The sequence below is a fragment of the Physella acuta genome, unplaced genomic scaffold, assembly GCF_028476545.2.
Source record: "Physella acuta isolate Inbredline_101_S28 unplaced genomic scaffold, ASM2847654v3 ptg000430l, whole genome shotgun sequence".
NCBI classification, from domain to species: domain Eukaryota; kingdom Metazoa; phylum Mollusca; class Gastropoda; family Physidae; genus Physella; species Physella acuta.
The window spans coordinates 32,630-52,808 of record NW_026731949.1 but is presented as its reverse complement, the minus strand read 5'-3'; the positions used below and the strand labels follow the sequence as shown (position 1 = coordinate 52,808).

Below are 20,179 nucleotides of genomic sequence, written 5' to 3'. Positions count from 1 at the left end.
TCGATAAACACGCGTACTAACGTCAGCTGTCGATATCCGCTTGCTGCTGTGTACATTACAATTTGTGACGCGTTCAATAATTGATCCATACAATATGATCCCGACGGAAAACCATGACAAACTTATGTCCAACACAATCCGAGCTACACGCTAAAAGCTGAGATTTAGATGGACTAGTAGCATGTAGCCTCACGATAGGGACCAATGTCTGTGATGGCCTTGAGATATATAGGGCAATGTATGTGGCCTTCTATGTCGGTAGATGTCTTTGGCTCCATGCGTGCTCCACAGAATAATTAGGTATGTGAGCCTCTGAGGAAATCCTTTTTTTCTTAATGTTGCTCATTGGTGACTGCAGGTGGTGATTGAGACTGGTTGTTGGGGCCGTGAATGTTGTACATGAACAAAGTATTCCCAGCAAGCGCGAGGCCTAAGCTGTATTGATCACATACCTGCCGTGTATACCCGTCTATCGCTACCATAGATTCAACCGTTCTTCGAGCCGGCACCGTTGGTTGGACGAGAAGACGCCCGATCTTTGTCGCTTTGAGAATACGGAAGTCGATGCACATTTCCATAAGTGGGAATACGGAAGTCGATGCACAATTTCCATAAGTGGGAATACGGTAGACGATTCTCCAATACTAACGCATGTGTGTCTTTACGATAAAACTTTAAATTAAAACACGTCTGACCGACAATACTGAGTCGGAGTCAACGGGGCAGCGTGGTTCATAACTCATTATTTTCTTCTACTCTGGGCAGGTAAAGACGTGCACAAATGGAGCCTTGTGGAGACCGTTGTAGAAAATTTATTCCAGGTAGGCAACTGATCAAACGTAACCAAAAGGTGATACTACAAAACAAAATTTTATGTTTGCAATTGGTCCCGTAGGGAATGTCTACGCGCTATATACAAATATTTGGGTATAGAGGTGGGTTTGTTATTTCACAAAATTGAGTTGTATGGGGTAGAATGTTGTAACCATCATTGTTGGTGTGTGTGTGGAGGGGGGGGGGGCGTGCTGGTCATGTTCCTTTTAAAAATGTTCTATAAAATAAGAGGTAGTGCTAGAAACACTTCATATGAAAATTGTTTTTTATATTGCATTTCACATATTTCCTAAATACTTGATGGAGAAAATATAACGTTATCAACCATAACTTTACAAGTCCATTCTCTCCCCTTGTATCTCTCCAGGACATCGTGAAGCCGAGATCTGCTATGGAGGTGAAGCTGACTTACACAAGCACTATACCAGCTGTAAGAAGAATCCAGGTCATGTCAACTTTATACCTGTTAATGATTTTAACTTGGATCATCTCCCCTCACGTTACCATGACGTCATCATGTTGGAGGTAATCAAAGCTTTGTCTGCCCTAACGGTCCTGATAAAGGTCAAGTACACCAGTCTAAAGAGACCAAAGTCTGTTCCATGCTTCAGTGGTCAGTATCCATGTTATAACACCAGAGGAAGAAAAATATTGAGGGTTGGGACGGGGAGGGTGTGGCGTGTGGTCAAGTACACAGAAAGTGACAACATAGGCACTTGTCCATGTGGCAAGTGTCAACACTCGGACACACCCAGCAAAGTGTGGTGGAAGGTTAGTGTGGAGACAGCCGCACACGTGGTGTTTAATGAGAGTGAGGCGAGACAGACCAGGTGTGTTTTAGGTTTTGACGACAATAAAAGTCCTAGGGTCAGTCTTGATGGCTGGGGGGGTGGAGGTGGCAGACGAAGAGTTAAACATGTGTTGGTTTTCATGTGTGTCATGTGACTTAGAATTAGTTGATGAACTGGACAAGATGTGTCGGCTCTTCGATGATTTAAGTAGAAAAGTAGAACATACGTTTTCAGATCCTTTCCACTGCAACGATTTGATCGTTATAGTGTCACATCCTCATGGACTCTCTAAACAGGTCTCTGTGGGACGTCGGACAAACATAACTGACAAGAGTGTCAGAGTTGATAATCAAGGTCCTGATTGTGTTGAGGCTGTCGATGTTGATGTTGTTTATGGTGATGAAGTTGAAAATGATTATTATTTTGATGATGATGACGATGATGAAACCATATACGTCAGGCACACGTACACAACATGTACATGTCGAGGCTCTAGTGGAGCGCTTGTGTACATGCCGGTATATCGCCCTCCTGAGGCGGACTCCTGGGTCCACTCAGGGTCGAACTCTGAAGGAAATTATAGTTCTGATATTGTAAGTGATGACACAATGTATTAACTTTACAGCAAATTCCTCCCTCATTATCATTCAGTTATTACTCCGCGGAGAGCAGAATATATTTTAGAGCGTATTTGGCTTAATACGATTTAATATTTTAAAATGTCTTTATGTGGTTTTTAATTATTTAATTATATAGATATGTTCGCAATAAATATATTGCTTATGTTATCATTTAGAGTCTAACTGATCTGGCGAAGACCTAAATAATTTTATTTGTGCATTATGCTTTACAATCTTTATTTCATGTATTTTTTGTGACTGTTGACCAGTTACTTAAATTGATGTCATTAAATGTTTGTAAGAATCCAAAATTATCTATGATTCCATTATGTTATTGTAAAAAGTCATATTGGTTTGGCAAATTAAAATTTAATTGCTATTTTTTATTTAATATTTTTTAATAATTAAAAATGTATTGGTATTAATGTCATTAAAGTTGTTAAACAATCCCAATTATGAGATCTTTCAATACTTTAGCATTGATAGTTTTACACACGTTTAATAAATATTATCGTACCGCGTTATCTAAATTTATTATATTTTGGTTCACACAAACAATACAACGCCTGTGGTGGAACTGCCATACTGCCAGACTATAGGAGGGGGGAGGGGGCATGTCACTTAGGGGGCCCAAAATCTGACCAACAAAAACAATTTTCTTTTTTCACCTTGAGAGACTAGTGGTTTTATTAAACACAACAGATCTTCTACAGCAGTGATTTTTATACAGTAAGTAATACACAATTTTTTACAGGCAAAAAAACCCCAAAAAAAAACAACTAAATGACCCAAAAACTGTCAAACCCCTTTTGACAAAACACCAAGAACCCGAGTTTGGACCACGGTCAGTGGCGTAGCTGCCGTAAAGCTAGCGTAAACCAGGCATAGGGGCCCAAGGCATTTAGGGGCCCTTTTCACTTAAAAAAAATTAAAACGGGGGGGGGGGGGTCGAACAGGGCCCATCCTTAATAATATCACTATATCTTTACCGTAATCACATTTCACTTGTTGATCTAATTAATCTAATTAGTCTTTAATCAATATGGCGCTATTAACACTATACGTTTTTTGTTTTTATCCAAACGCCAAGAAACTTTGGGAAATCGTTGAGAATACGCCAAAGGAAGTGTTTTTTCCCCAGACAATTTTCCTAAAAGAAACTCTGACTTTTGGGGAGGTTTCTGCCATACTTTTTTTAATTATATTTCTGAGGGTGGAGCCCCGGCAGTAGGGCGATGCGGTGTGCCACCCGAAGTTTTCCAGCCGCCATCTCTGACCCTGGGGTCCGTTGATTGGGTGTCCGGCGAAGCGGGTCAGCGTTACTACTCGATTCAGCGGTCAAATTGCACGGGCGCATCAGCAGGCACCCCGCCGGTCGCCTATATTTGTTTTAATGAGCGCCATACACTAAGGATATGTCGGGATACTAAATTTAATTACTAACTCGAATAAGGGGTGTCCTCTAGCGCATTTGCAGTAGAAACGGTTGGGCTCCCGTGTTACCCTGCGGCTTTCTGAGTGCACGAGATCCGTTAATTAGATGCCCGGCAGAGTCAGGGGTACTACTTGTTTCAACAGTCAAACTGCAACAGGGGCGGCTTTCGACGCCCTCGGCGTTCACTGACACCAATCACACAAGCTTTCCACAAGGGACAGATGCTGCACCTAGCTACATACGGTAGTGTAAACAGTCACTCCCACGACGCCCCTGACACCTAGGCGGTCTCCTAAAGGTATTTAACCTCACAATTACGGAAGATAATTAACGTACACTCAATGCTCTCATGCAGCACGTCCAGGGGCGTCTGAGCGGTAATGTAGACCAACCCGCGCCCCCGCAACAAAGTTCCGAAAAAAATAGCAGTGGCGTTGCTTACATTTTAACTAAACATATCTCAGTTTTAGAAAACAAGGTCACACGACTAAAGATACATAATTGGTAACGCGTTGATGAAACCCTTACACATTGTTTTGTGACTAGATCGCAGCAGCGCGGACGGGTACGCTAGTTAGTATAAACATTCTTTAACATTCCACTGTGATCGGGAAGGAGATTTTGATGCCTATGATGGTTCTCATTATTTGTTCATTATGATGATGTTATTTGTTATGAAATAAATTTTAGACATGCCCATTGGGTCAGTAGCTTGGCCATCCTAAAAGTCAAACATATAGAAGCAGCTAAAGTAGATCTTAATGAACTTATTAATCATTTTACAAAATTAAAAGCATGAAAAAAAATCTAAATAAATCATTAGCGATTTTTGAAAATAAATTTGTTTCGTTAGTAGCGACACAAGGTCGGGTATTACCCTACGTGTTTACTAAAGGTGTCACCCTATAGTTCCCAACAATTTTGCTTTTCGGAGGAGTGTTAACCCATTCTCACTAATATTTTATTGCTTAAGCTGGATGCGACATACTTTTGATAATAATTCTATAATGTCTTGCGATTGGGTCACGCATAAATGTTTTCATCCGATGTAGACCGCATCTCTGCCCCTGCCTTGTGACTCTACTGTGTTTGTTTACTTTAAAAAACAAATTAACTTATTCAAGCCTTTAATAATTTTTTTACAAAACTACATACTAATATAGTATAAATACACAATCAGGACGTATAAAATATAAAATGTACAGAATATTTATATTATTTTTAAAATTATCCATCATAAGTAGCAGATGATTTCTTCGTTTAACTCCATTGTAGCCTAAAGGCTGACGAAGGGTGCCCACTTATAATTTTTGCATATAGGCACGAAAACCCTAGCTAAGCCACTGACCACGGTAATGGGGCTCGTGGGTTGTGGACAGCAACCCTTCTGAGAAAGTCAACTGGACATATGGCACATAACTTGCTGATACATGATATGTATTTTATGCTGGATGAAATCCCATTCAACACTAGACGTCAGATCGACGACTTAGTAGCATACCTGTATTTAACACTTGACACTAATTTAGATTACCAACACTTGACACTAATTTAGATTACCAACACTTGACACTAATTTAGATTACCAACACTTGACACTAATTTAGATTACCAACACCTGACAACTGTGTCGAATACATGTCAAGCACTTAACACTATTGTAGCCTGCTTATAACCAATACGTAAAACTATTGTAGCCTGCTTATAACCAATACGTAAAACTATTGTAGCCTGCTTATAACCAATACGTAAAACTATTGTAGCCTGCTTATAACCAATACGTAAAACTATTGTAGCCTGCTTATAACCAATACGTAAAACTATTGTAGCCTGCTTATAACCAATACGTAAAACTATTGTAAAGCTATTGCGCGTCCAGTGATCCAGCCATTGTGTGCAACGAAAAGTTTCACATGTTTGATTTGATTTTGTTATTGGAAACAGTATATTAAGTAATGGTTTTTTTGACGATTTTTACCTCCCCCATTGCATCCGACACACATCGTCACAATAAGCCATACTCCCCCTAAAATGACGTCACACCTCAGCCTACAACGACCCCCCCCCCCGCTTAAAATTGCAGTCAAATCTTTCTGTCACCAAAGAGTATTTTAATCAATTTCTTTTGCAATTTATTAAAACAGTTTTCTAAAACTAAAACGCGAAAGAGCGGCTAAAATTCGTGTTCTAACATTGCCTTTTTATAATACAAAAGTGTGTCGCTACACCATCTCAACACCCGCCCCCCCCCCTCATCATACACCGTCACAAAATAATGGACCCCCGGCCCCTGACCAGTTTGACGTCATTTAATTAAACATAACTTAGTACAATATTTATAATAACAAACTTTTTAGAACAATACGCTACAGTTTTTTATAACAATTTTTATTTAGTAGAAAATGTGAACAAGTGAATGGGATAACATCGGTATTGTAAACGCCCTAACCAATTAAAAAGCCTTATAGATCTTTATTTAAAACACGAATGTAATAGTTGCGAACTAATGTGTCCTTTAATAAAAGCAACTTACGGAACAGCGGATTTTTCCGCAATGACGTCATGTTTTAGTACCATTGATTGACCCGCACATATCTCAAAAAGTTTCCGACAGTCATGCGAGGGAAACGAAATTCTCGTCAGTTCCTTGTACACTACACGACGTTTTGATGTCAGGTCACCATCAGCTTGTTTACAAACTATCACGATATATTTCACGTGGAAATTAACGTGACACATTTGTTGCTTCAGAGAAAATCTTAAACTGTGAAAAGGGAGTATGTGCGTTTTTGTTTAGTTACAATTAGCATGCACTAAAATAAAATCTTTTTTTTGTAATCAGGGCAAGCGTGACGTAATCCACCATTAGCTAATTATTTTAACGATAATTCATGGGTACTTTTGACAGATATGAAGACAGGCTTAACATCAGCACATTATATGGTAGCTCATTTTTTTTTAAGTGGTACTACAATGATTGCAAAAATCAATATTGCTATCCAGCAACGAAATCTAGATGGAGGAGAAAGTGTAGTAAAGAGAAGATGAAGATATCGGCTAGATTTGTTTTTGTGTTGATATTACGTGTCAAAATAAAAATAGAACTTGTTTATGTGCATAAAATGTGTACTGGCTCAGCACTGTGTTTAACACAGCAGCTAACGTAGCACACTCGTGTTTCTGTGTTGACCCACTACACACCAAAATGCTTCCACAGCGACGAATAAAACAGTTGAAATGCACCAGTTGTCGCTTTCCGGTAGAGTGAGTCGCGGGTTGCGCTGGTTCTAGTGTTGTGTTTGGCACATGGGTCGTGTGTGGGGCTCGGGGTGTGTGTGGGAAATAGGGTTGTTTGTGAGGCTTGGTAAAAGGTGTTGTAAAATTAACTTACTCTTTATCAATGTTTATTCCAACATGTTAAAGAAACATTTATAAATGAAAAGTGATTAATGTCATTGAATAAAAAAACAACTTAAAATCAGACTCTTGGAGCAAACATTTTTGTGTGAGTCCAAGTCGTTTATTGTGGCAGTGTTGGTTATATTTCTTTTTGTTTGCCTTGACTGTACCTTTCGCATTCTGTAACCAACGGCAACAAAAGTATGCAAGCCTTATCAATTTACTAAGTCAGCCACGCCTCACCCTAAAAGTTGGTATAGTAGACACACAGCTATTAACAATATTGTCTGAAATATTTCCATAGGATGTATTGTAACAACCTTGTTGAACATACGTAGCATTGACGCCATTAGTTTAAACTAGAAACAGATGCATACAGAGGCGTAGCAAGGGGAGTGGAGTAGATTCCGGTCAACATAGGGTGACCTAGCTACGCCTCTGGATCGAAGTATCAACTTGTGGAATCACTGTCCGTCACAGAAAGACATAAACAATAGTAAAACGGTACTTACGTTATTAGAGTTTTAGAAACAAAAAAAGTGTAAGGTACTACTTGAAGGTCATTGAAAATTTGAGCGTCATCCGAGTACAATATTTCATTATGAAATATGAAATTTAATCTACCTAGCTGAAATAGTACTCTAGTTGTCGTGTTCAAAAAATAGAGTAAAATGCCACTTTCGGCTACCAAAATTCGTTCAAATGTCCATACAATACTTGTATTTGAATATTTCTTTACCTTACTTAACCGGTACTCAAGTTTTGGTCTTCCGTTTACCGGAAACCGTTCAAACGTTATAGAAAACTACAAATATTTTATCATAAAAACGTTGCTCCTATTATCGTCTTGATAGACAGACATACAGAAGGACAAGATTGCAAAACTAACTTTTTCCAGAATCAGAAGGATGAATAACGTCAAAAGTTGTCAAAATCTAAATTTATATTTGTTGCTCGAGTGCATATATCTTTTTTATTTGTTTATGATAGAGTAGGGAGCTGTGAAACGATGAAAACTTTTAAAATCTCATTTCATTTTTGTACGCGATTACAATACTTTCTCAATACATGGTAACAAATAGGATAAAGTAAAAAATAAATATTAACAATTGCGTAGACTTACTTCTCGACAGATTTGGATTTTAAATATTTACATTCACCTAGAAATTCTAGATCTGTAGATTTAAGTTAACGTGAAATAACTTTTAAGACTAGAGGTGTAGAAATAAAAACTTGAGTCTGGATAGTATTTGTAACAGATTTAGATCTATACACACAAAAGCCCGATGCCTATACTAGAGCAGATACTACATTCCATATATTATTTAGCTTTATCATTTAATTAGGCATACTATTTATTGAATTTCGATTATTAATGTCATTAGCTTATGAATGCTGAATCAATTTAATATATAAAATAGATTTAGATCTAGAGCCTGTACTGGGTATACTCTATCTTAACGGAGATTAGAATCAGTGAATCATCTGTGCAGTTTTTAATAAAATACTCACACGTATCTAAACAGGTCAACTTGTGTATTACTAGAATTGAATTTTTTTTCAGGTAAAATTATTGGCAATGGAAAATAGAAGAGGAAAGGGAAGAGAACTTCAGTTAGCAGGTGAAGGTAAAACTATATATCTATTTCAAAGAGAATGTGTGTGACTAACTTGACCCAGTCCATTTTGCTGCTTGTGGGACATAGGGCCTCTAACATACCCTTCCCTTTTGTCCGGTCCCTTGGTATTAATTTTGCAATCTCCCAAGACATCCCTGTTGGGTTCAGTTCTTCAAGAAGACTCCGCCTCCAGGTCTGTCTTGGGCTCCCTCTATTTCGCTTTCATTGGGGGTTCCACTCAAGCGCCTGTAAGTGTCTATAACTTCTCAGATGTCCTACATTTAGGTAATCGATTTATTCATGGGTAATTCGTTTTATTAAATCAATCACTAACAATACAAAATTATTTTTTTTTAGATGGAACTAATAGAAAATGCCAGGCAACCCAGTTAGACAAAATGAAAACAAAAGCAGGTTTTATTCCAGGTGAGTTTCTGCTTGGTCCAAACATGTGTATAACATGTAAGAGTGGTTGAGTAGATTATTGCTGATGTGATCTTCAAAGATTTATTTTACAGCTGGTACACGTGTTGAGTCTGTAGCGAATCCATGGTTCAATTGACCTATGAAACACAACTGATATAATGTTAGGCCTATGTGTCATACATTTTGACAATGATACATATAGTTGTTTCATTATTTATTATGGAAACAAATGAGCTTAATAACTTGCTCTAGCATTGTGAAAAATAATCTATACATATAACAAATTATAATCAATTGATAGAATAAAAGAAATTTTGCTAAAAATATATATGAAAACATTAAAGAACATTTTTATTAATCACCATTGACTCTCCTCTCCAGGACATCATGAAGCCGAGATCTGCAATGGAGGTGAAGCTAATTTACCTAAGCGCTATACTAGCTGTAAGAAGAATCCAGGTCATGCCAGGTTTATACCTGTTAATGATTTTAACTTGAACCATCTCCCTTCACGTTACCATGACGTCATCATGTTGGAGGTAATCAAAGCTTTGTCTGCCCTAACGGTCCTGGTAAAGGTCAATTATACCAGCCAGGTTAGGCCAAGACGTACTAATTTATTTATTGGCCAATACCCATTTTATAACACCAGAGGAACTGACGTGTTGAGGACAGGGACGGGAAGGGTGTATCAGGTGGACAAGTACACAAAGAGTGACAACAAGGGCACTTGTCCATGTGGCAAGTGTCAACACTCGGACACACCCAGCAAAGTGTGGGGGGAGGTCCATGTGAGGACAGCCACACACGTGGTGTTTGATGAGAGTGAGGCGAGACAGACCAGGTGTGTTGTAGGTTTTGATGACAATAAAAGTCCTGGGGTCGGTCTTGATGGCTGGAAGGTGAGGAAGGCAGACGTTGATGGAGACTGGTGCTTGTTTTCATGTGTGTCATGTGACTTAGAGTTAGTTGATCAACTTGACAAGGCTTATCGGAACTTTGATGATCTTTGGGAAAAAGTTAGTGAAAAATACACTCAATTTGTTGATGTGGACAAATTGACCGTTATAGTGTCACATCCTCATGGCTGTCCTAAAAAAGTCTCCGTAGGACAATGGACACAGAAACATGTTAGGGACGATGGCTGGTACAAGTACATGTACACAACATGTACATGTCCAGGCTCCAGTGGAGCGTGTGTCTACATGCCGGGGTATGTAAGGTGGCGACATCCCCACAGTGGATCAAACTCTGAAGGAAATTACAGTGGGAATGGTTGGACTTAATCTGTCTGTAACTGTTAATTTTCTCTTCTTGCCTACACAATGTTAACAAACAAACTTACGATTTCCTTGAGTACACGTGTATGTGTCAAGCTTTTAATGTTTTCATTTGCTTTATATTCTAGTGTAGACATGAAAGACAATAAATAAATTGTTTAGTTTGTTAGACGTTATAAAAACATAACCAAAATTCTAAATAAATATGCAATGCAGAAATATGTATTCTGTTCTGTTATTTTATTTAACCTGGTAGTTATTAATATATTCTTTATAGTGCCCCCTCTTTTGGAAATGATTTTCAAATAAAATTTAAGCCTTAGCCCCAGCTGCTAAAAATAAGGCAACCTCACCTGTGAGAAACCACGAACCATACATTGTTAACAAATATATTGCCATGACAATGTTATGCCACGTAAATAAGTAATTTTTTTAACCAACTTTATAAACAATTCTAGACGCCCATTTGAGCGCCTTATTTGAAGCTGAAAACAGAAGAGCGCTTCCTTTCAGCTTAAATATCACGTAGACCCGCTTTATATATATATATATATATATATATATATATATATATATATATATATATATATATATATATACCATAACATAATTTCGAAGTCGAGCGAGAGGCAATACATCTATGGAGCAGTTTGTGAGGGTTCAGGTTCAGAGATTTGTGCCAATGTTAAAGGCTGTGTGATTGTTTAGTATGGGGTAAGGGTGGCCAAGGAAGGGAACTAACGCAACAAAATTTACTTGTGATTGCGTGAGGTAGTGGATATTTACATTATTGCATATATGGCGATACTAGGTTTGCTGTGTAGGCCTACACAATTCAAAAGGCTAAATAGTAAAAGAGATTAAAGTAAAATAAAATGTAGAAAAAAGACTAGGAGGCAGTGAAGCGTGTCCTAAGTGGGGGAGAATGTTTTGATTTGTTAAATGTATGTGTGTTGAATACGGGTGACGGGGGTAAGAGGGGGGATTTCGATACTTCATCGGAACAACACGCCGTGTTTATTCTAATGTTTGTTGTGTATGTTGGGCGCTGGCGTATTGGTGTGTAGTTGGTGGGGTCACGTGGGTAGAGGAGGTGGTGTAACCATAGCTGGCGGGGCGTGAAGGAAGTAAATGTGTGTGGGTTCAGGGTAAGGCGTGTCAGGCGTCAAAAGCAGTGCCATGTAATCTACATGCTGGTACTATTTATAGCGTGTGTTAATGTGCTGTATTTGTCGATTCGTCTGTTATAAATCAAATCTAGTATCTGTCCAGTGAACTGTGCAATGTAATGTTTGGTTCTTTATCTACTTGCCCATATAGTTTGTCTGTAAATAACTACCGTCCTTGTTTTTCCTCCAAATCTTTTTGTTTGGGGAATATATTTAAAGTTATAGCTATATCAGCGTTGTAAGTATTTTCTCTACCAATTATTTTGGTCCTTAGGGTTGTTTTCATTGTCTGGATGGTAGGGCACTCTAGATAGATGTGTGTTTCTTTTTCTATGGTATTTTGTCTGCATAGTGGACAATAAAGTTTCTGGTATAATGCTATTGGTGTTGTATTATAAATGTGACTATGTTGTTTCCCTAGCTTTGGGAGTGATGGTTTTAAGGTGAAGTTTCCTGATGGTGTCTGTTAGAGCTTATTTCGTGCACCATTTGAATCTGTTGTAAAGCAGGGTTGAGAGTATTTGTGCTATTTATTGGTAAATACTTTAACATTAGTCTTGTATAAGTTTTTCATGAATTTTGTGTGTGTGTCTGTAAGCATTATGTGAGCATTATGTGTAAAAAGTGCTATGTTTCTGTCCTAAATAGTGGGGAGTTTTATTGTTTTGTTATGTATTAAGCTGAATAACCATATAGTAGTGAGCGAGTGGATGGAAGGGTGGTTGACTGATTATTTTTCCCAAGTGTTTCAGTCTGTTGAGTTTGGTCTGTATATCATGTAGGTTGGTTGATTATTTTTCCGATGTGTGTTAGTCTGTTGAGTTTGGTCTGTATATCATGTAGGTTGACTGATTATTTTTCCGATGTGTGTTAGTCTGTTGAGTTTGGTCTGTATATCATGTAGGTTGGCTGATTATTTTCCCGATGTGTGTTAGTCTGTTGAGTTTGGTCTGTATATCATGTAGGTTGACTGATTATTTTTCCGATGTGTGTTAGTCTGCTGAGTTTGGTCTGTATATCATGTAGGTTGGCTGATTATTTTTCCGATGTGTGTTAGTCTGTTGAGTTTGGTCTGTATATCGTGTAGGTCCCTCACAAAGGTTGGTTGATTATTTTTCCGAAGTGTTTCAGTCTGTTGAGTTTGGTCTGTATATCGTTGAATTTTCCCTTTAAGCACCATCCTTAGATTGTTTCTTGAGTGCCGTCCAGGTGTTAAATTTCCGTATTTCTTCTGACCATTCCAAGGATTTCGGCTACCGTTTTAGAGATGTTGTCGCTATTTACAGCCAATGCCTGCGACCAAATAGAGCAGTGTTTCTTCCAGACTTTTTTCTCCGGGGGGGGTACTTGAAATTTTCGGGGGGGGGGGCGGTAGACTTTCTTCGGGGGGGGGGGCGGACACTGTTAAAAGTATATATTTTCTATATAAATTATATAAATTTCATTTCGTTCGGGGGAGGGGGGGGCGGTAAAAAATTTTCGGGGGGCTTTGCCCCCCCCCCCGAAGAGATGCCTGGAAGAAACTCTGAAATAGAGGCTTCAGCGCTTTCCTTGTTGTCCTCGGGACATTACAAAGGCCAGCTCCGATTCTTGGTCGAGCTGTTCTTGATGTGATCGTGTCGAGCTGTTCTTGATGTGATCGTGTCGAGCTGTTCTTGATGTGATCTGGTCAAGCTGTTCTTGATGTGATCGAGCTGTTCTTGATGTGATCGTGTCGAGCTGTTCTTGATGTGATCGTGTCGAGCTGTTCTTGATGTGATCTGGTCAAGCTGTTCTTGATGTGATCGAGCTGTTCTTGATGTGATCGTCTCGAGCTGTTCTTGAGTGGTTTGCCTAACACCCTTTCCACGGTCAAACGAGTGTGTTCGGATGTTTATTTAAATTACTCATACATTGTACTGATTTCCAAACAACACCTTTACATTCTGTCATATGTTTTTCTTACCCCAAGTGAAATAATTAAAAATATCCATGCTGAAACTATAATGAAACAACGACGCTGGTTGTATTGAGGCAGCCTGAACACTTTGTATAGTGGGGTGAGAGGGGGGTGGTCAAATGACAGGCCTCAACATCAAGGAACTACAAGTAAGTGACAGGTTGTTTAAGTTGCGGTGCAGCTAGTGTAAATGGATAGTGAAATGGTGCAAAAGTCATTTACTTAAAAGTTACGTTATATTATTGATTAAGTATTTATGTTGCCACCGATTAACATGGGAAAACACGTAGATAATAATTATTTTAGAAAATTGTTTGGAATATTAATTGATTAAGTAGTTTTCATAATTTACAATGGAAATGTCAGATACTGAAAGACAAGCGTTTATCAAATTTAAAAATGTGATTGGAAAATACATATCTCAGGTAAAAATATAACCTCAGGTACAAATGTAGTCTAAAGATGTGTAAGTTGGCATTTGAGATAATGATATGACATCAGGTACTGTTCCATGCGACTGGAGATTACGGGAGTTTCTTAACAACAAAGGATCAAGGCCTATATACGGTCACTACTGTCTTTCATAGCTATGTCAACGAGGTGAGACAACCATCAAAGAACCAAATCAAAAACCGCGAGCATCAGCCCCCACATTCAACAATGCGGACCGCCAAGAGACAATGTCAGTTGGTATGTACACGGCCACACCGACACTTAATCCAAACTCAAAGTCTTGTACTTTGTAATACGAGTCACACAGGGAATACAAAAATTCTTTTAAAAATTTTGTATTTTGTAATACAAGTCACACAGGGAATACAGAGATTCTTTAAAAATTATATATGCTAATAATTAGAAGAATAAAGCAAATCACCGTTGAATGAAATATGCACGTCGCTTGTTTTGCATACCAAAAGTCGCACTAATCAATATTGAGGAAAACAATATAATAAGTTACAGAGATAAAATATATAAGTCGTCCGTTTAACTGTGGTCGATATTCCACTTACGTAAAGTATTGATTTATGTCTACGTGTCTTATAAAATATACGAGGCTTCCCAAGACAAGAGTAGACAAGGTTTTGGCGTTGGTCAATGTTGACTTTGTGTCAAGACGACAGCTCCAGGACAACCATACGAACTAGGTCTACAGTCACCGTAGGTACACACAAGACTTTTTAAGGTAGGATCCGTTTGCCAGAAATTTACTGATAGTATTTATAGTTCTACATTCATCCTATTTTCGAGTTATATTTACAAATTGAACACCACATTTTGACATAATTACTGATATAATAGCATTTTTAAGATTTGCTATTAACCGATATTTTTGTGTGATTTGTGTACCAGAGGAGCGTATAAATATACAAATGTGCTTTGCCTTTTGAGTAAGCAATATTAAATTGCATTATTTTCTAAGGAAAAGGAGATATTTTTTTTGTTTTCATAAGAAATAATCAAGCAGAATCATGAATTTACAAGCAGCCAACGTACAGCAAACAAAAAAGTCTGTTACTTTGGTGATTTAAACGCTTTATTGGAATGATTTTATTTCATACCAAATGCTGGAATTTTTTTTTTCTAATATTCAAGAGTTGTTGATGTACTGATCTAGCGCACTATGCTTTCATCTATCGAAGACTTTAAACAAAATCTACATACATATTTTTAGATTTAATTATGACAACCTTCTATTCTACGTTTCATCTTAAAATATTGACGTATGTATGGCTAGTATCGATAACGAATATAGACCTAGTTGCGTTCATCAAGGTTTTTCAAGAAATTTTGCTTAAAAAACAATTTAACACTTTTCATAAAACAAAACTAATTTGTACTAAACTTTTAATGAACCAATTATTTTATAATCGACTACGCTACCACTTGGTGATTTTCACACAAAATAAGGACGATGTGAGGGCCCGCAAAATCAACATTTGTTAACGCGTGTGGACTGGGGGTTTGGTGGTTTAAATCCATGTGTACGTACAGAAGTTGAATTTCATATTGAAGAATTTCATTTTAAAACAAACATAAAACTCGTAGTATGCCCGTTAAAATAAAATTAATACGACAGTGCTCTTGTTTAAAAAAAAAATCCAAGATCATTCATGCTGACGTTTATATTATCACAGGTGTTATCCATATCGTAAGGCACATCAAAATATCACTTTTTTTGTCCTAGGTGCTTTGACCACATGTGCTTTGATCATAGGGGGTTTGACCACAGCGGAGCTTTGACTACAACGGGGCTTTGACCACAGAGGGGGGGGGGGGGCATAATATAGAGATTTTAATTTAGTTTTATGATACAATTAGTACCATTTATACATGTTTCCTGAAAGTCCATTAATAGAAATTAATATGTACTAAAATAACCAAGAACGATATTTTATTCTCCACATAAAGGCTAGTGCTAGACCTCATAGATTTATTTTAAATATAAGTGGAACAAAAATAATGCGATATATAACAAAATTAACAAATAAATAATGTAGATGTACTTGAAAATACAAAGCATATATAAAGGATAAAAAAGGATAAATAAACCGGGAGTGATCTCCCCTAAACTTTCTCGAATATTCTTATATAAAAAACAGGGGATGGGTACTCGGGATATCGACATGAATTTTAATCCATTTTAAATACTTAAACTTTTTAAAATAGAATACAATCTCGTAGAAAAAAGAATTGCACATCAGTGAACGCCAAATAAAATGCCCATACTTGTGCGGAATATTATTAGTACTTTATAAATTTACATTCACGTCTCAGCTTGCCATCGATCGGAAAATTCCTATTAAATTTTCTACAGAAGAGGATAGCCAAAGACAGTTCAAACTTATTAAAATGAAAGAAGAAAAAAACAGTCAAGTAGAGTTTATTCCAGGTTAGTGACTAATCTACTAATCTCATATATATAAAGTTCAATTCTGTATGTAAAAAGTTTGTCGTGGATTACAAAAGAATATTAGAAAAAAACGAAAAAAAAAATATACTTCTATGGATTCAAGTGTTAGATTATTAAAGTACTCAGGGTTTAAATTTATGAGTTAAAAAATTAATATTGAATGTCTTTAAAAACAATTTTCATTTTATATACTTAGAATAATAATTTTCAATTACGAAGATTACATAAAATTAAAATAAAAGTGTATCAACGTTTATAAAATTTCTAAAATTGTGTCTGAAATGTATTTGCATTTTGTCCTTTAGCGCTCATTACGTCCATTGATTTGGAAAACATAGTTACTTCCCTTTGAAAAACCCATTAAATCGGGGGAGAAAGAATTTACTTTTTACAAGCTTTTATTTAACTCACTTCCTCTGTCGACATTCTGTCGACAGTCTGTCTGTCTAGATGGAAACGCAGGAGTGAAAATTCGGACAGTTCTACTTGACCGATACGATTCACAGTTGGCACGTGGTTCAAGACATGAAGACAATGCAATCTGAATCTAAATTTGACTTAATTGGATGTATAATTAATTTTTTATGAATTAATTAAAATTTGGACCGAATTAGTAGGCATGTCTAGCCAACCACACCACATACGTCATCACGTTCAATCAGGTTTAATAGCTGCGCGCTATCACGTTCAATAGACGCGCAATGGTTTTTAGTCTTGTAACACTATTGCAAATAAAACATGTAAAGTACTGAAAAAAAAATTCATAAAAAACGTTTTAATAACAAGCTTTTATGTAATGATGCACTAAAAAGTAGAAAATAAATTATACACTACTATTTAAATTACTATAAAGAAAAGCGTGGGTCTCTTCTCAAATATTAGTAAAGGTACTAAAGTACTAAAGTGACCCACGCTTTTCTTTATAGTAATTTAAATAGTAGTGTATAATTTATTTTCTACTTTTTAGTGCATCATTACATAAAAGCTTGTTATTAAAACGTTTTTTATGAATTTTTTTATTACTTTGCTTTGGTGTTAGAAAAAAAATTACATAATTATCGGGGATTGATTAAGTGCAATGTTGTAGGTATTTTAATGCTGCCTTTTATTTATTCAATACACTGAACTTACTGTTTACTAATTTTTTTTAAATCAATAACAGTTAATAAGCCAATTCCTACATGTCTTATATGTTTATTTCTTTCCGTTTACGAAAAAGCTTGGAGTATTATAATTTTTCATTTAATTCAAACAGGCGCGTCCGCTGGCGCCCCACCATGGTTCAATTTGGCGCCCTGGGCTATCCGGTGAGCACTATGGTGCATAATTTCGCTTTAAACAGTGCGATAGAGTATGGATAACAAAGGTTACTATAGTTTTTAAGTGAATCAAATCCGGGAGTGCTATATTTGGCCCCGGGCATTACCGTGTTCGGTCTGGCGCATATGTTCGTTTAAGTGAGTGCAAAAGACTATAAATAAGTTGGGGTATTATAGTCATTTATTAAGCTGAAACAGCCGATTCCGCCGGCGCCCCAGCATGGTACGACTTGGGTTTGCGTTAGTGGTTGGGTTTGCGTTTTGATTTAGTTCGTTTTCGTTCTTTCTTTTTCGTTTTCGTTTTCGTTTTCGTTTTCGTTTGTGTTTTTTCTTTGTGTTTGTGTTTGTATTTGTGTTAGTGTTTGTGGTTGGTTTTGTGTTTTCGTTTGTGTTTGTGGTTGGGTTTGGGTTTGTGTTTGTGTTTGTGTTATCGTTTGTATTCGTGTATGCGTTTATGTTATGTTTCCTTTCTTTAGTTTTGTTTTGGTTTTGGTTAGTTGTGGTTAGGGTGGGAAATGCCGGATATATCCCGATTATTAAACACACATGTCTAGGTCCTTTACTGATTGGTTTTTCACAGAGGCCAGAGCAGGGCCTGGCCGGGACGGCTAGTATTATTAAATAAATACAACGTAATTTCTAATACCAAATAAAAATAATGTAATATAATGTAGGTATGTAAAAATAAAGGATTGACATTTTTTTTTCATTTTTTCTCCATGTTATTCTCCATGATGTCCAGGACATCATGAATGTGAGATCTGTCCTGGAGGTGAAGCTGACTTACACCAGCACTGTGTTGACTGCAAGAAGAATCCAGGTCATGTCAACTTTATACCTGTTAATGAATTTAACTTGGATCATCTACCCCCACGTTACCGTGACGTCACCATGTTGACGGCAATCAAAGCTTTGTCTGGCCTAACGGTCCTGATAAAGGTCAAGTACACCAGTCTAGAAAGACCAGAATCTGGTGAATGCTTCGGTGGTCAGTATCCATGTTATTGCACCAGAGGAAGTGACGTGTTGAGGACAGGGACGGGGAGGGTGTGGAGTGTTGTCAAGTACACAGAGAGTGATAACAAGGGCACTTGTCCATGTGGCAAGTGTCAACACTCGGACACACCCAGCAAAGTGTGGGGGGAGGTTAGTGTGTTGACAGCCATCCATGTGGTGTTTGATGACAGTGAGGCGAGACAGACCAGGTGTGTTGTAGGTTTTGATGACAATAAAAGTCCTGGGGTCAGTCTTGATGGCTGGGAGTTAAAGTGGGCTGATATTGAGGGAGACAGATGTGTTATTACATGTGCGTCATGTGACTTAGAGTTGGTTGATGAACTGGACAAGATGTGTTGGCATTTTCATAATCTATGTGGGAAAATAAGTGACAAATACTGGAGGTTTGTTTATGTGGACAAGTTGACCGTTATAGTGTCTCATCCTCATGGCTGTTCTAAACAGGTCTCTGTAGGACAATGGACAGACAAAAAGCAAAAGAAGGGTTGGTACAAGTACACGTACACATACACTACATGTACGTGTCTGGGTTCCAGTGGAGCGTATGTCTACATACCAGGATATGTCAGGCAGTCTTCACATCCCCACAGTGGAACAAATTCTAAAGGAAATTACAGTGGGCAGGGAGGGTTGGTTGTATGATTCAGATTTAACGATCGATTCTCTTTCCTTGTACACACAATATCAACGAATGCAATGAATTTTCCAAACATTAAACTTGTTTGCTGAAAAATTGAATGTCTTCAACAGTAATTTTTGTTTTCTGGTGAAGACAACAAATAATTTATTTAGAACTAGCGTACCCGTACCCGCGTGTTGCCGCGGGAATAGAAGAAAGTCCGACGAAATATATAAAAAGGGTTTCATCCATGCGTTACCAATCCTATATTCTTAGACTCGTGACCTTGTTTTCTAAATGTGAGTTATTTAAATATAAACAATGCCTGCGCTTGTATTACGGGTTTACCTACACTACCGCATGAAAACCTTCGGTGTACATTAATCGCTCACCGAAATAATATGGTAGAACACTACTTGTTAACCGCCTATGTTTCAGAAACGTAGAGGGGCGCTATCAGGACCCCCCTCCTATTGCACTACCGCATATGCGCGGCCTACCACCCCTGGCTCCTTAAAACTAACAGGCGCCATTGTGCCAAATAGCATCGTGTTAACAATGATGCAGATTGCGTCATTCGCTAGAGTGACAAAAATGAACAGGATTTGTTATTTAACACGTAGAAACATTATTTGACGTGCTTTAAACATCAGTGTGACTGTGGCAATATGTTACTTATGGTCTATTCTTAAATGCTCGATCTCGATTGCTGATTGGATTATCTAAAAATAGATGCTAATTGCATCATTCGCAAAGTGACGAAACTGTTTGGATTTTTTACGGACAAAAAGAAACATCCCA

The 20,179-nt window shown here is 37.5% G+C and overlaps 3 protein-coding genes across 4 annotated transcripts; all 3 read left to right on the top strand.

The window, feature by feature from the left end:
• The first annotated feature begins 765 nt into the window (after positions 1 to 765).
• On the top strand, positions 766 to 1,779 carry LOC131942863 (uncharacterized). The gene is made up of 2 exons (XM_059302823.1): positions 766 to 821; positions 1,202 to 1,779. Exons 1-2 carry the CDS (start codon positions 782 to 784, stop codon positions 1,777 to 1,779), a joined length of 618 nt encoding a protein of 205 aa, XP_059158806.1. The 5' UTR covers positions 766 to 781.
• Positions 1,780 to 6,263: 4,484 nt separating this feature from the next.
• On the top strand, positions 6,264 to 10,641 carry LOC131942871 (uncharacterized). Of its 2 annotated transcripts, none has more exons than XM_059302834.1 (4): positions 6,264 to 6,457; positions 8,644 to 8,701; positions 9,056 to 9,124; positions 9,506 to 10,641. In XM_059302834.1, the coding sequence occupies exons 2-4, from the start codon at positions 8,659 to 8,661 to the stop codon at positions 10,408 to 10,410; spliced, it is 1,017 nt and encodes a 338-aa protein (XP_059158817.1). In that variant the 5' UTR covers positions 6,264 to 6,457; positions 8,644 to 8,658; the 3' UTR covers positions 10,411 to 10,641. The 2 variants fall into 2 exon arrangements, with proteins under 2 accessions (XP_059158817.1, XP_059158816.1); XM_059302833.1 differs by having other exon boundaries at positions 8,644 to 8,707.
• Positions 10,642 to 13,634: 2,993 nt separating this feature from the next.
• On the top strand, positions 13,635 to 19,655 carry LOC131942872 (uncharacterized). The gene is made up of 3 exons (XM_059302835.1): positions 13,635 to 13,661; positions 16,328 to 16,402; positions 18,485 to 19,655. The coding sequence occupies exons 2-3, from the start codon at positions 16,363 to 16,365 to the stop codon at positions 19,399 to 19,401; spliced, it is 957 nt and encodes a 318-aa protein (XP_059158818.1). The 5' UTR covers positions 13,635 to 13,661; positions 16,328 to 16,362; the 3' UTR covers positions 19,402 to 19,655.
• Positions 19,656 to 20,179: the final 524 nt, after the last annotated feature.

Excerpts from the sequence above, each read along its gene's own strand:
- LOC131942863 (XM_059302823.1), top strand. The coding sequence starts at position 782 with ATGGAGCCTTGTGGAGACCGTTGTAGAAAATTTATTCCAG. Across the intron at positions 822-1,201 it reads TTGTAGAAAATTTATTCCAG|GACATCGTGAAGCCGAGATC; the intron begins GTAGGCAACTGA and ends GTATCTCTCCAG.
- LOC131942872 (XM_059302835.1), top strand. The coding sequence starts at position 16,363 with ATGAAAGAAGAAAAAAACAGTCAAGTAGAGTTTATTCCAG. Across the intron at positions 16,403-18,484 it reads TCAAGTAGAGTTTATTCCAG|GACATCATGAATGTGAGATC; the intron begins GTTAGTGACTAA and ends CATGATGTCCAG.
- LOC131942871 (XM_059302833.1), top strand. The coding sequence starts at position 8,659 with ATGGAAAATAGAAGAGGAAAGGGAAGAGAACTTCAGTTAGCAGGTGAA. Across the intron at positions 8,708-9,055 it reads ACTTCAGTTAGCAGGTGAAG|ATGGAACTAATAGAAAATGC; the intron begins GTAAAACTATAT and ends ATTTTTTTTTAG. Across the intron at positions 9,125-9,505 it reads AAAAGCAGGTTTTATTCCAG|GACATCATGAAGCCGAGATC; the intron begins GTGAGTTTCTGC and ends TCTCCTCTCCAG.